Source organism: Eptatretus burgeri, chromosome 4 (assembly GCF_056783735.1).
Source record: "Eptatretus burgeri isolate ZD-2024b chromosome 4, Ebu_testis_v1, whole genome shotgun sequence".
NCBI classification, from domain to species: Eukaryota; Metazoa; Chordata; class Myxini; order Myxiniformes; family Myxinidae; genus Eptatretus; species Eptatretus burgeri.
In genome coordinates, this window is record NC_140964.1 from 50523971 (window position 1) to 50539675 (window position 15705).

A 15705-nucleotide genomic window follows, 5' to 3' on the forward strand; every position below is an offset into this window, starting at 1 on the left:
TGTCCTCACTGGGTCACCGGCACTTGGCTCCCACTGTATTCCGCAGCAATAATCATTAAATCACACTCAGACTCTCTTGCATGCCCTGTTAAGCTATTTTCTCACGCATCTCTCTCATCTATTGTCTCGTCTACTGCAGATGCAGAAGCTGTAAGAGCACTACTGCTTTGCACTCCTTCACACCACCTCTTCTCCACCTCAACTGCATCACATTTGCACCTCCAACTCACGCCACCAGAGACACCCCAGTTTTCTTCCCTCCTCCTTCCTAAGCAATTGGGTTGCATAGGTTCGTCAACTGTGCCAGGTACCAAGAGGTCGCTTCCACCTCAACTGCTTCTCTTTCTGGACTATCTAATTTCCTTGGGTGTGTGTCTGCTGGCACCTGTAATATAATTTAAGATTGTTGAAGTTTTACATTGGTTTAGCTCTGCTCGGTTTTCTTTTTTGTAAATAATTGCATTTCTTTTGTTGCATCACATGAATCCTTGCTTTCCCTGCTGTACAATTGTGAATAAAACCTTTTATTGTGCCACATCACCTTTCCTCACCCTTGCTTATAAATGTAACAATCTGTCAGTGTTCGTCTTTTCGCCATTGGTCCAGCATCGTCCGCACATTAGTTTAGCCAGGAAGTTCTACCCTGTTAATTTGCTCTTGTTAGCCAGCGCACACTTACTGTTTCACTCGGCAGTAATCTGGGTGTGTGCTGAGGGCACGAGACCGCAATTAATTCAGCCGTCATCCACAGTTAAGTTATCACGTGAAATAGTGAAACCCTCCCCGGATTGGCAGTGCCAATCGGCGTTCGTGGTTGCTTAGCAACCTGCTGGTGTGCGGAGTTATCTGTGCCTGGTGGGCTCAGGACCGGGTGTTTGAGGGACCCGAGTGCATACCCTCGTGGCGAGCCTCGAACCCAGAGTCTGTAATCTATATATTATATCTGTTAACGTCTGCACTTAATTTGACGTATCCCCTCCAAAACTGCCGGACGGATTGTCGCCACTTTCGGCATGCAGTTGCTCTGTGGTCTAATGAACAGCATGGGCTATGTGAGATCGCGCCAGACGGACAGGTTTGGGAATTTTGGGCGATTTTCTAATTTTTACATTTGTTTGCATGGCGATGTGCGACGTCACCGCTGAGAGGCGTAATTCCGTCATGACATCAACGGTCATTCGCTGACGTCATTACGTCTGTCATCGACAGACCGTCACCACCGAGAGGCATAATGCCACTCCTAGAAAACAGCGTCTGCAATGTAAAACCCTCTTCTGCACATGCTGACTACCTCAGAAGGTGAATTTGACACAAAAAATGTAACAAGAAACATTGTATTTAAAGTAAAGATTTATTTTTTTTAAATATTACTGCTCCAGTTCAGTCTTGGGCGAGGCCTATATCATGTTAAACTTGCCCCATCAGATGCCAACCTTCCAGTCACACTGCAGAGGATGCAAGTTCCAGTCAGACTCGCATACTCGATGACCATAAACAAATCCCAAGGCCAAACATTTGACAAACTCGGAATATACCTCCCAGTCCCTGTGTTCTCCCATGGCCAACGATATGTTGTGTTTTCACGTGCAAGAGGTTACTCTGATATATCTATCAAAGTGAACAATAATTCCTCACAATGACTATTCAGCAACAAGACACTCACCCAAAATGTCATCTCCAGGGAGGTCCTTTAGAAAACTAAGTACAGGTAACCATAGTGCATCACATCCCTAATGACACGCTCCCCAGCTTCCCATAACATCAACTATTATGCCTCATCCACCTTTTGCTACCCATTCAACTCCATGCGGAGCACGGGTATATGCTAGTAATACATATAATATTTTATTTTCTTGCCGTTATGGTCAAGTTTATTTTGAGTACTGTACAAAGCAGATACGGACGGGCCTTGCATTTTGGGATGCTTTCTAGTTTAACCTATTTTTGTAGAATAAAGCATCTCTATACGAGGCCACGGTGTGTCGAACAGAATTAAAAAGAAATTGGAGGGGGGCAATAATTGTTCACAGAAAGAATACGAGGAAGCAGTGTTATTGTCTGGTACAATTAAAAAATTAAAAGTAAAACTCGACAGCATCTCAAAATGCAAGGCCCATCCGCGTCTGCTTTGTACTTTAACTAAACAGTTAAAATAAATTTGTACATGTTATTCATTCGTGTTCTCCATATTCTGATAATAAAGGTTTGTTGAAGATTATATGACAAAAACGTTATGGCCTGGACAGACACACTCACTGAAGGTCAATGGTTAATAAATAAACAAACACAGAAGCGATTTAAAAACAAACAAAACTGTTCATCTCACGCTTCACACACTTCGGTGAGGCCAATACGGGCTATTTATATTCACCATAACTTTGCTCTTTCACATTTTGTCCCAATTTTTAATGATTTTCTCCATGTTCTCATAATAAACGTTTGTTGAAAAGTTGATGACAAAAGCTTAAATGGTAAAAAAGTTAAGGCCGTGGACAGATGGACACGGCACGCATGCAATTGCAAAACCTTTTCTCCCACTGCATGGGGGGTGGGGGGGGGGTGGGGAGGTGGACAAGCAAATTAAAAAAGAAAAAGAAAAAGCGAATGCATATTCCAAATCAAGAACGTCGAGAGACAGGTGTGGGGAGAGAACAAAAGGAAGCTTCATTGTGAGGCACGAGATAACCAACTGTGGAGCAGTAAAACCATTTAACTAACAACACCTGTGCAAGAAGCTCAGGCTGATCTCGTTGGAACATCCGATTCAACGTCTCACAGGCGAGCCCAGCCATGTCAGGCCGGACCTTTATTCCCTCACGAAGAGGTCCCACTGTCTCGAGCCCTGCCATAGCCCGCACACACACCTGAGGAATGGTGGACAGGTGGGAGGGACGCAGAAGAGGAAAATACAAAATGTCATAGAAAGAACCCAGGACGATCATCACAAATGCTGGGAGCTGTTTCCTTTGTGGAGATTTTTTTTTAACAAGGCAATGTCGAAATGGCTTATAATTACGAAAATGGAACCCGCCCTCTCACCCCTCAGTTTGCCTCTTTCACTTTCTCCCTCAACACCCAGACACCCACAAGTATGGCTTATCCCACCTCACTGCTGGCTATGACATGCACAAGGCGCATAGAGGACTTGCAAATGGCAGCATTCTGATGAGCAAGTGCCTGAAGCAAATGGGGAAGGTGTCCGAGTGGTGGAACATGGTCGGCCAGCTGCGGTTGGGCCAAAAGTAGTTCCACGGTTGCTGTGGTAACCGTTTCAAGGGTCTCTCCCTGGTGAAGAAAAATAGGAATAAAGGTGATGATGGGTCAGCATTTAAGAAAGGAGTGTGTCATAAGAAGTCTGCTCACACTTGTAAATAAACTGCTTGCTCACTTATACAGCATTACAAAAATGTGGGGTTGGGGGGCAAGCAATTCAGCAGAAATGTCTCGGGTGGGTGGGGAAGAAATAGCAGATTGTATCCAAAATAATCACAAGTTTGTGAAAGTGCGACACACACGTCTGACTCGCTCTTGGCCAGTAATTTGGTGAGTTTCTCCAAAAGGGCGATGAGAAACTCTTTCGGTCGTCGAAGAACCCATCCAGGCTGTGCGATGAAAATACGAAGAAAGACTCCACCGACGGACAGTTCATCCTCCACGTGGTCGTACGACACAGAGAAGTCATCAGGAAGCTGAGGTGTGAAGCAAATAAATAAATAAATTATGAAATAAGGATATAAACCAAATATATATATATATATATATATATATATATATATATATATATATATATATATATATATATATATATATATATATATATATAATCAGAAATGCAATGTGTACGTCAAGGTTTGTAACAAGGCTGACTTTGTGAAAATGGTTCCAGGGAATTTTTTGGTCGGCACCACTTTTTCAGATGTTTCTTTTTTGTGCCAATGTATCATTTCACCTCCCCCCTCCAACTGCCACTCCCAATTTCATCTTTCGACAGATAAGGTGAAAAGAAACAGATATTTTGCCCTTCCCTATATAGTCACATTTTAAAGCTTCCAAGCAATTGTCTTCAAGCAAATGCTTTGCAAAAGAAGGAATCCGTTGGGAGGGGGTGGCAGAGGAGGAGGGGGTTGCCAGTTTGTACTTTTGATAAGCAATCCCTTTCTGAAATCCTTTACTGTTTGAGCAATTAATACAACTTGTTGGATAAGCTCGAGAGCAATCCAATCAACATTCGAGATCTGGAGTCTGAAGTGCGTATCTGAAGTGCCAAGTGGCACACACTGCCCTGGATCGTTCGAGACCCGTCAATTTACATGCATTGTAGCATACGGAATCAATGCGAGCACACCCTGAGAGAAATCCTCTGGCACTTCAACGGGAAAGCACCAGCAACAAGATGGCAGCAATAAGTGAAATTTGAAGCTTTTTCCTTCAGCGAAAAGCAAAACATTAACACGATAATCATGTAGCACAAGGTTTAATATATATGTATATATGTATGTGTGTGTATATATATATATATATATATATATATATATATATATATATATTGAATGGCACTCTTCGACATCACAATGCCCCAGATATGCCTCCACCCACATTATTACATACTTGTACCAAGTTTGATTTAAATCCCTCAACTAAAATTTAAAAAAATATTTAATAATTCTGGCTGCTAGATCATGCGTCTGATCAGGTTGAAAATTAAAACATATGTTCCCCATGACTACTAGATCAGAACTGTAAAGTTTCACATCGATTGATGAAGCGGATCAAGAGAAAAATTTTTTTTAGAGATTTTCATTCAATCCAATAAGGCTGCAAGACCATGTGACCTATTAATTATTAGATAACACCTTGGTATCCCCAAGGCTTGGGGAACATGTGAGTAAAGTCTCCCCTCGATCTGTCTAGCCGTTCTGGAGAAGAAGCTTTGTAAAAGTTTATTCTTCAAAAAAATCATAACTTCAAAACCATGTGACCCATGAGGTGAGAGGTGAACATTTTGTTCTCCGTGGATAGGTGATCATACGTGTAAAGTTTCGCCGCGACCTGTTCAGCTATTTTAGAGATTTTTGAAGGTTGTGTTTAAAATATAATATAATATAATACAGTACATATATATGTTGTTGTTCTTCTTTTGGCTGCTCCCGTTAGGGGTCGCCACAGCGGATCATCCGTTATGATCCGCATTATGATTTGGCACAGATTTTTTTATGCCGGATGCCCTTCCTGACACAACCCTGGTCGCCTCTTACGAAACAGGGAATAAGGATTGGGTTTCGCCATGATTCCGACCTGCCCTACACCCTCTCATAGCGCAGCCCAGCGCAGAGCACCCGTCCTCAAGTGATCCTCCAACCCAAGCCTCCGAGTAGCCAAATTACAGGTGCACGCCACTATGCCCGGTATATATATATATATATACATATAAAACATATGTGTGTACATTACCATACATATGTACATTCAAACACGCCTGGTGTTGGGCTTGGGATCCTACGATCCTGATTTAAAATCCCACTCCGCTGTTGAATTAATACCAGGTGGGGTTGACTCTGCCTGTCATCCTTCCAAGGTCGGCAAAATGAGTGCCAACTTGCTGGTATCCTGTGGCGGAGTGGCAACCCTTCGAGTATTGTGCCCAATAGCCAAGGAGACTGCTTAGGCAACACCAAGATTCTTCACAGAGTAAGGTCCCAATGGATAGATTAATATATATATATATATATATATATATATATATATATATATATATATATATATATATATATATATATATATATATATATATATATACATACACATACATATACACAAAACAGAAAAAAAGAAGATAGAGGTCCAAAGTTTTCCTTTTTTCCAACATGACTGCCACACCACATGACCTATGATTTCATAATTATCATTTAAAAAAAAAAAAAAGAGAAAATTAGCCAGGACTGATGTATGTAATACGTACGTACGGACAAACCGAAAAACAATGCCTCCGGCGACTTCGTCAGTCAAAAATCCTTCATCGTGACAAGTCAGAAACTTTTACCTTAGAACTCTAACCGACAAAAGATTTACCAAAGAGCAATGAGCTATCATCATTTATTATCAATATCAGTTCGAATCTCCCTCAGAGGAATGTTATCTGCACCATAAAGCGCACGTTTGTACTTCATCAGGCAAAGTACACTGACATGGGCTTATTCACCGGGCGTCTCTCTCCAGCTCTGGTTGCAACATGCTTAACCGCAACCAGCATTGCTCTAACGTTCACCGAGCAGACATTGTGTGGGTGGGTTTGAAGATCAAAATGCACAGATCCCTTGGCAAGAAACGGGTGCTTGTGTTCAAGTGAGAGGAACAGCATGTGAGCCACCTACATAAAATAGCTTTTGCTAAGGTCTTGCAGTCATGAATAATTGGCAGGTGGGATTGCTGGAAAGCTGGACAGAATATCATGGAAAACACACACACACACACACACACACACACACACACACACACACACACACACACACACACACACACACACACACACACACACACACACACACACACACACACACACACACAACCAAAAATCAACAGAAGACAGATACCCACATGCAGAGGCAGAGAGAGGAGACGGGGAAAGACGGACACTAGGTCTTCTCCAGGATGGATATTAATAGTGAGATTTTCATCACGTGTAAATAAACAGAAAGTCTTCACACTTTACCTTCCAGCAAACGTCAGGGTTGTTCTGTTGATCAGTGAAGAATCTGAGAAAGATTAACAATAAATAAATTAATTAATATATTTTTTTCATCGTAAAGGTAGAGCACAAACCCAGCATATCAGCATAGAAAATACTTGTGGTATGGCCTTGTATTTCATTACAAATTAACTCTGCTGCTTGCATCATCTCTGAGATGTGGCTTTCTTGCTGACAGTGCTACCTGGAACCTCCTCTCCCAACATCCAACACCGATTAGATTCGATAATTTGACAATGGTACCAAGAAAAAATGGCCCGTTTTCGACATCCCTCAAATCCCCACCCATAACAACAACAAAAAAAAAAGAACCTAAAGAGGTTCACCCTGCTGTAGCTCAGCAAAAGGAAACAAAAATAAATATTTGACACCAAAACTCTGTGATGAACAACCAGTAATGGAGAACGTTTGTGGGTGAGGGTGCAACACATACTGTTTGGTCATATTGCGAACGCAGGAGCAGGCAGACTCGCGTGCGGCATCATTCCAAATGAGCTCCGGATTCTCTTGCGTGCTCTCAAAGATAGAGACTGCAGCATCAGGGCTGTCCCTCATGGCATCCATGAACAGCGGAGGGAGGAATTTAGATAAGATGATAAGGACCTGGGCAACCCGGAATACAATAAGAGTGCAATTATGGTGTCTGATGGAGCAGAGGCAGGGAAGGGGTGGAGGAAGGGGGGGTGGGTGGGTAAGGAAAGTAAAAATCAGATGTAAATCAAGAGGAAACAGGCAATGCATCACCCGAGGTAATTCCAAACACACCTTTCGCCCGAGTAGTTTGTCTGAAATCATTTTTGCGAGCATATCGGCAGTCTGCGAGCGCACTTGGGGATTTGTCGAGTTGCAGAAAAGGTCCAGCAAGTATGGAAGAGCCCCTGCATAGCAATGAGACGTGGTCAATCACATTCATAAATCAATCACCAAAAGCTAGGAAAGCCTGCGATGGAGAGTATTAATATCATCAAGGAGTGCCTGGGGTTAAAACAAATAATAGGACCACAGGACCTGAAGCTTATCTGGGCCCTGGCCTAATGTTGGAACCCAAATTTAGTAGAATTCTGACTGGTGGGTCTGCTGAGGAAGATTTTTGAAGGGATTTACGTGTTTTTCCAAAAATTTTACCAAGTCCGCAATTTTGACAGACTTCCGGTCATGCGATCGGCATGACCTCTGCAATTTAACATCCCTACCCTGACCTAATGTTGTAACCCAAATTTGGTAGCATTCTGACTTCTGGGTCTGGAAAAAGATGCTTTTGGAAGGAATTTACTAAGTCAGCCAGTTTGACCTACTTAGTCATGTAACCGAAACGAGCTTTGCAATTCCCATTACCAGTCAGGAGAGGGACGTTGCTGCAAACTTTCAGCCGGATCAGCCCAGCGGTTTGGCCGGAGAGGTCGAAAAAGGAGACGGATGGAGCACGATGACAATACCTTCTCTGGAATGTAAATTCCAGATAAGCTAAACATATATACTTTTTAACTCGATCCAACTAAACGTTCCCCACCACCGGACACGTAAGCGTGGTATCGTTTTTATATTGATGTACATTGATAAATGACGATGCTGTGCAACACAGATAGTTTCTACATTTTCAAGATTGGTGACACGGGGGACATTTTGGACCGGGGAAGCCGCAAACATTCAGCAAGTTATACAACGCCATTGAAAGCGTTTCGAGAACGCATGTGCACCGGCTCGAGTAATAAAATCACCACATCCCACCAAAGGTGCAAATCACAACAACATCTAGTGATTCCTGTGCAGAAGAGGCATAAATAGATTATCCTATGACAGTGTCGAAGGGACTCAGTTCATGGACACCTCGCCACTCTGACATCGGATACTCAAATGGTTCATTTTTCTCAAAGCTGGTACTCATTTGGCCGACTTCGGAAAGAAGACCGGCTGAGTTAATCTGCCCGATACGATTTATGGCATAACAGGGGCTTGAACTCAGGAACCGATGATATTAAGACAACCACCTTAACCGTTAACCACCACCAGGCTTCCATATCAATACAAGGTCCACAAAAAATAATTTTCATACCCCCCTCAATCACCTACTCTCCTCCCCACTAATTTCCTTTTATCAACTCGTACCACCATCCCTCATCCTTCAAACAGGCAGAAGCCTCTTCCCTCTCTTCAGACTGAGAAAAATCACAAACTGGTCAAACACTTGGAACATGTCTTTCAACTCTGAGAAATCTACATCTCTATATCTATATCTCTCCCAAACCCTCCCATCTACTTTCTCAACAAAACTCTCGACGAGGTTCAGTAACTCAAACTCTTGGGACTCACTCAGCCATGATCTCTCGGGCAAGCCACATTTCAAAGTTGGCTTCCAAAACCAGTAGCCGACTGAGCATCCTCCATCATGCAAAGTCCTTTCTTGGCACACCTGAGCTCCTATCCACCTCCAAGACCTTCATCCATATCTTGATGGAGTACTGCTCTTCCCTCTGGGTTGGTGCCCCTGCCTTACTTTGCTCAGCTTGATGTGTTGGAAACCAAGACTTTCAAGATTATTGGAATTGCCCACGATGAAGCAGACTCGAAAGACCTATCACTTTCCCATCGCAGACAGGTCAGTGATCTCTCTGTCTTATTCCATCTCCTTTCTGGTCTTACACCCTCTGCCCCCTTTGTGCTTTGTCCCCTCCAGATATATGTAGGACGCACGTGGTCCACCATCAAGCCCTCCGAGTGAAACTGCCAAATCCAGAACCACTGCTCACCTACATTCAGTTGTTCCACTTTTTACCCCACCTGTGGAAGCACCTTGCATACTCTATTGAATCTCATTCCTCCTTCCAAGTCTTCAAAACAGCTATTCAGATCAATCTCAAGTCATCCCCCATTCAAAACCATGAACTTTTCCACACCCATTAACCACCCCACCACCCCACCCCCTCCCAAAATTTTGCTTCTGTCCACCCCTTGCATAGCACACCTACCCAGCTTCCATCCACCCCTTACAACCTGCATCCCTTGTTTGTGTCATTCTGTTTTCTCCCTCTGCCTTGCTGTTGGTGTTTCTGCCTTCTCCTGCTGTTCCTTTTGTTACTATGTGCACATAAATAAAATGTGACCATCCCTCCTCTATTTTACCCTTTAATCCCTCTTGTGATATCTTATTGAGCATTCCAAATAATTAGTGGTTTCTTAAATAGCGAGCGTTTGTGAAAGCACAAATTTATCATAAAGTTTTGTCTGGCTGCTTAGGATTCACCTCCACAGGAAGACATCATAGGGTGCATGTTGGTGGGGGAAACAGGGTTAAATAAACAGTCATACTTTCTTATCATATAGTCATGTATTCTTGTGCATAGTCACTTATCATGCATCATGTAGTCTTATCATGTAATCATACCACAAGCAATTCTTTCTTATCATGTAGTCTCAAGAACAACTAGATATTTGTTATCACAACGAGATCGCCAGGTGTAAGGCTCTCAAAGCGCCTGAGATCCAATGATGGCCATATTTTTTTCAGACCACCATATGACCTTGACCATCAACATACAAGGATAGAGTGTAAATTAGGAAAATGTCCCCATCTACAGCCTATCCATAAAACTCAACATCATGAAAATTGGTGGAACGTTATTCAACTTATAATCAAACAGGCGTTTTTCATTAGGCCAAAAAAAAAGTTGCATTGGCGTAACCCGCCCGACCCTAAAAATTCCGCCGACCCTACGTCTTTTTTTTGTTTTTTTGCTATCGAAAAATTTTGCCGACCCTATTTTATTGCTATTTTTGTTGTTTTGCTATCGTTTTCAAGTATCTTGTTGATTGCGATCGCAAAAACCCAGAAGTGTTTCGGACAGAACCCGCCGACAAAAAGGGTGGTACTCGAGCCGGGGGAGATTTTGGGAGGGATTTATTAGGAAAAAAAAAAAAAAAAAAAAGAAGATCCCGACCGACCTACCCTATTTTTCAGTGACCCGTTACGCCAATGCAACATTTTTTTTTTTTTTGGCCTTAATGAGGTCACAATCCGAAATTATATATATATATATATATATATATATATATATATATATATATATATATATATATATATATATCTTGTTTTGTTTTTTTTAAAGGAGATCAAGGACACAAATGAAATATCAGGTCCACTATTATGATACCAGAACATCTTGGAAAGCAAAGCGGTCTGAGATTCCGTATTGGCAAAATTGAAAGACAAAGAGAGGGGGTCCATCGTTTTTTTTTTTTTCTCCTTGACCATTAAGCTGGAGGGGTATGATGTACATCAAGTGTAAATGCACCTTCCTCTAGTCTGGGCTTTCGAGAGAGGGCAAATTTGTTCCAATCGGACAAACCTTTGTCGAGAAGTGGTGGAAAAAAAAATGTTGAAAGTCTGGAATCAAGTCATGACCTTAAAAACTAGGTCAAGGTAAAAAAATATCAACCCCATGTAACTTATATTCACGTTACTTATGCAAATTTTCATTCCGAAAGGCCCAGCCCGCTCTGAGATACGGCTCAGCTGTCGGCAGAAAAAAAAAAAAACCACAAAAAACCCATTAATTGGTGGTTGAGTGTGCACTCGGGGGGGGGGGGAGGAGAGGGTCTAATAAACTCAGGTACCATTAAAAACTGGGGGCACTAATTGTGGAACCCCCCCACCCCCTTCTACAACAGCTATAGGCTCCCCCTATCCAAAAGGGGGATGATTAATGATCTTCATATCCAAAAGTGCATGCAAGTGGTTGAGAAATTGTACAGCCAGAAGCTGCAATTTCTAATCCTGTGCACAGTAAAAATTTAGAGCCCAAAAGTTCTGGCTTTAGTCTTCCAGGCATAGCACAATGCGTGGGTACATCATGTGCAAGTCTGCATAACAATGTCAACACAAACGGTAGAAAAATAATGGAAGCAAATATACAATGACGACGTGCAATATGGCTGTACGTGTGGATAGTGGAAACCCGTCAGCATTTCAACAGAAACACACTGCTGACGTTGTGGAAGACTTTGTGTTGTGCCAGAAGTTCACCTTTATTCACTGCTTCTTTAATGATCTTTGTGTTGGAGGTGAGGGAGTACAAAGTCTCCAGCACAAGCTGCCGACCTGACCAACAGAAAGGCAAAACAAGCCAACAATCTTGATGAATGATTAAAGCATCCACTGTGTATTTATAACCAAACACCCTCCCTGGTTTAACAGTAGGTTCAGCAATAAAGACAGAGAGTGGAAAGGGACATTTACTCGAGGGCAACGAGTGGAGTAAGAGCAGCAAGCTGGACAGGATGGAGCTTTCGGCGATGCTGGTCACACAGTCCTGGTTACTCGTAACATTATTAATGACCTGGGGAATTGAGTATGGAAAGGTCACGTCCGCATTTTCATCAACATCCAATTTAATCAACTGACGGATTTCAAAAAAAAGTGTCGAACATTCATTTTGACAGTATTATTACATCTACCCACAGAAATACACAAAAAGAATTACCCCCGTGCGGGAGTGACGGTCATCTCTGCGAGAAAATATATATAGCCTCCTGAAGGTAGGGCAGTTTTTGCAAATTTTGAAGTCACGTGACACGAAAACGAAAGCGAATATCGAAAATCCGGCCTGACAAAATTTAGATATTGTCCCATAGATATATATGCCACAATCAAATTCAAGATCGCTTGAGAAATGCAGGAGATAGATTTTGAAAATCGTCATTATCGCATTTTTTTGCCAACTTTGAAGTCACGTGACATGAAAACGAAAGCGAATATCGAAAATCCGGCCCCATCAAAATTTAGATATTGTCCCATAGATTCATATGCCACAATCAAATTCAAGATCGCTTGAAAAATGGCAGAGGAGATAGAATTTGAAAATTGTCATTTTCGCAACGGACGGACATCTACACCCATATTATTAGGTCATGCTCGAAGAGATGACCTAAAAAGGGGAAACAAACTTCCAGGCCAGGGCTGCAATAATAAAAGCGCCACTACAATCCCCACTACCTCAAGGGTGAGCTGCTGCAACCGGCCAGCTCCATGGATCCGAAGCAAGGAGAAGAGGAGTTTAAAGTGACCGATGCACTGCCCTTCTGTATCTGCAATGCACACATGCATACCATTTGCAAGACTGCAACAGTGACTATTATACACCTTTTGGGATCAAAGATCAAAAGGATGGATGCAGGGAGCAGAGAGGTCAACTACAAGTATAAATGCATGCAACAAAGATTTGGGGAATGCCGTGGTGAGAGGGATTTTTGGAATCGAAGAGTTGAGTGGCGAGGGAGATGCAGCGATACGATTGAAATGTAGAAGAGGGGTCAAAAAGATGAGTTATGTCCAGCTTTTTGAATCAGTTCATTTGACAGCCATAGACACAACACTGCAAGCTTGGACCTGTACAGTTTTAAATTCTGCTGACGCTCCCAATGATCTCTCACCTGGATCGACTGCACCAACTTGTGCATTCTTCGCACCCCAATGCAATTTTTTTTTTCAATTGCTTACGAGACAATACTGCCACTGTCACAGTTTGTGTGCATGGAATGCCTTCAGGGCACTTATACGTGAACCCAATGTGCTCCTGATGCTCCCAGGCTGTTTTCCCTGCACCAACGGTTCGGCAAGTGTCGATGGTTGCGACTGCTCACATTTCTCAGATCCTCCTGCTTTTCATTTCTTTCCATTTTATTTCTTTCCCCTTGCCCTTGAGAATTCCTGCTGGCCAGTATCTTAGCAATTTGTGGATATCGAATATATATATATATATATATATATATATATATATATATATATATATATATATATATATATATATATATATATATATATATATATATATATATATACAGTAGACTAGGTGTAAGTCGGCAGCGTGTAACTCGTCACTTCGCCTAAATCGGCAGCGTCAAAAAGTCCCGAATTTATCTCATGTTAAATCCCTTTGAATAAAGGGTCATCCCTCTGTAAGTCGTCATCTCTAAGTAGTCAGATATTGTCCATTCCTATGTAATGGAAACTCAAGTAAATTACCACTCCTAACTCATCACACGGAACTGCTGCCTCGTGAGAAGCCCGATTTCATGGAATCGTGATGCTCGCTCATTGGTGAACACCGCCAGTGATAGGCTATTTATAACTGCGTACACACGTTGATCGCACTGCAGGCAGGACAATGGCGACTAAGCGCAAGCTTACAACTAAAACCTACCAAGAAAAATACGACATTATCCAGTTTTGTGAGGCATATCCACTGATGAAGAAAACAGACATAGCTGAGAAGTTGGACATCAAACGGCAGACATTGAACGATATCTTGAAGAATAAGGGCAAGATATTTGGACAAGTGGACAAGATCGTGAGGCCGGTGGGAAGTGTGAAATGCGTGAAATGCGAGTCCTTTGAAGATGTCGATGATGTGCTCATCATCTGGTTTCGGCAAATGTCGGCTCAGCCAAATATTCGGTTTCGGCCGATTCGGCCGATACTGTCTTTCGGTGGAGGATTGCCCAGCCAACATCATGGAACACAATGACCGGTTTGAATCCTTTCTCATGCACCAGATGCCCAAGAGTTTGAGGCATTCAAACATAACGGATTACTTCGCGAAGAAGTAAAGGATCGATCGAGCTTAGTGTTGAAGTCCGATCATGGTTTTATATTGGCTCGTTTTGTACATTACCACACTCACTTACACATAGGCATTGAGTGGTAATCATCACCACGATGACTGTGTGTCATGTAATTTGTCACCATACCATCACCGATGGTATACGAGTTGTCTTACAGAGTTGTTCATTAGCTTTACTTTTGATAAACTGATTCATGAATTCCATCTTTGCTTGATCACTTTCCAACTCACCCCCACCTATGCCCCGAGGATTGTGTTTTCCTTTTGGTACAATAGCTGCTCTCACATATGTGTCCAGGCCACTCGCGACTTCATCCTTCACCCCACAGTCATCATGAATGTTCGCATACGCGCAAGTCGTCACATTTTTCTCGGTCCTGATGGTGATGACTTACACCTCGTCTACTGTATATATATATATATATATATATATATATATATATATATATATATATATATATATATATATATATATATATATATATATATATATATATATATATATATATATATATATATATATATATATATATATATATATATATATATATATACACACACATTAGTCATTACCCCCGCAACAGGGTAGGGTGTTATATTTGGGTCCATTTGTTTGGATGTCTGCACAGAACTTTAGTGTTTTTCTCCTCAACCGCACACTGGATGGAGATGAAATTTTCACCAAAGGAGCAACTCATGTAGAATGCTTTAATGCAAATTATGACATCGTTGGTCACGTGGTGTGGTTGCCATGTTGGCAAAACGCAAAAACTTTGGACCTCTGTGTCTCTGAAACCACACCAAGTAAAAAACAATGAAACTTGGAACATAGCAAGTCCTCTTAATGGGGAAACAACTTGCTTTCACCTCATGGAAGGCCAATCGCACTGAAGGCAATCTCAGGTCCTTCCACAAAGCTCAGAACAAGTGTGTGTGTGTGTGTGTGTGTGTGTGTGTGTGTGTGTGTGTGTGTGTGTGTGTGTGTGTGTGTGTGTGTGTGTGTGTGTGTGTGTGTGTGTGTGTGTGTGTGTGTGTGTGTGTGTGTGTGTGTGTGTGTGTGTGTCTACCCTCAAGAGAGCAAGAAAATAACATCTTTCAAATCTCAAGTATGAACAATCATACCTGTCTCGCTCCTCCAAATCCTGGTGACATCCAGTGCATGGTCCCCCACCATCCACTCCCTTACCTCAAATGACCGCAAAGCTGACACGAAATGTCAAAAGGCTGAATGCCAAAACTCCGTGTTTGCTTATAAATCTTGTGTCCCAAACAATTCGCTTTCTGTACCCACCTTACCCATTTGCACCCAGGTATTCCTGGACTCTGTGTCCTTTTCTCCTGACA

At 42.2% G+C, this 15705-nt stretch overlaps 1 protein-coding gene across 8 annotated transcripts in view; it reads right to left on the reverse strand.

The window, feature by feature from the left end:
- The window catches only part of DNAJC13 (DnaJ heat shock protein family (Hsp40) member C13), a 92924-nt gene that overhangs the window by 7384 nt on the left and 69835 nt on the right, over nt 1-15705 (reverse strand). For 6 of the 8 annotated variants that reach the window (XM_085877971.1, XM_085877972.1, XM_085877970.1 and 3 more), the window contains 9 exons: nt 12735-12826; nt 11979-12078; nt 11766-11840; nt 7511-7623; nt 7179-7348; nt 6710-6752; nt 3516-3689; nt 3106-3285; nt 2724-2864 (listed from right to left, as the gene is read on the reverse strand). In XM_085877971.1, the coding sequence (XP_085734097.1) occupies nt 2724-2864; nt 3106-3285; nt 3516-3689; nt 6710-6752; nt 7179-7348; nt 7511-7623; nt 11766-11840; nt 11979-12078; nt 12735-12826 (1088 nt within the window). Of the gene's footprint in view, nt 1-1336; nt 1446-2723; nt 2865-3039; nt 3286-3515; nt 3690-6709; nt 6753-7178; nt 7349-7510; nt 7624-11765; nt 11841-11978; nt 12079-12734; nt 12827-15705 lie in introns of those variants that run through there. The other 2 variants (XM_085877974.1, XR_015057391.1) reach the window with 2 other exon arrangements.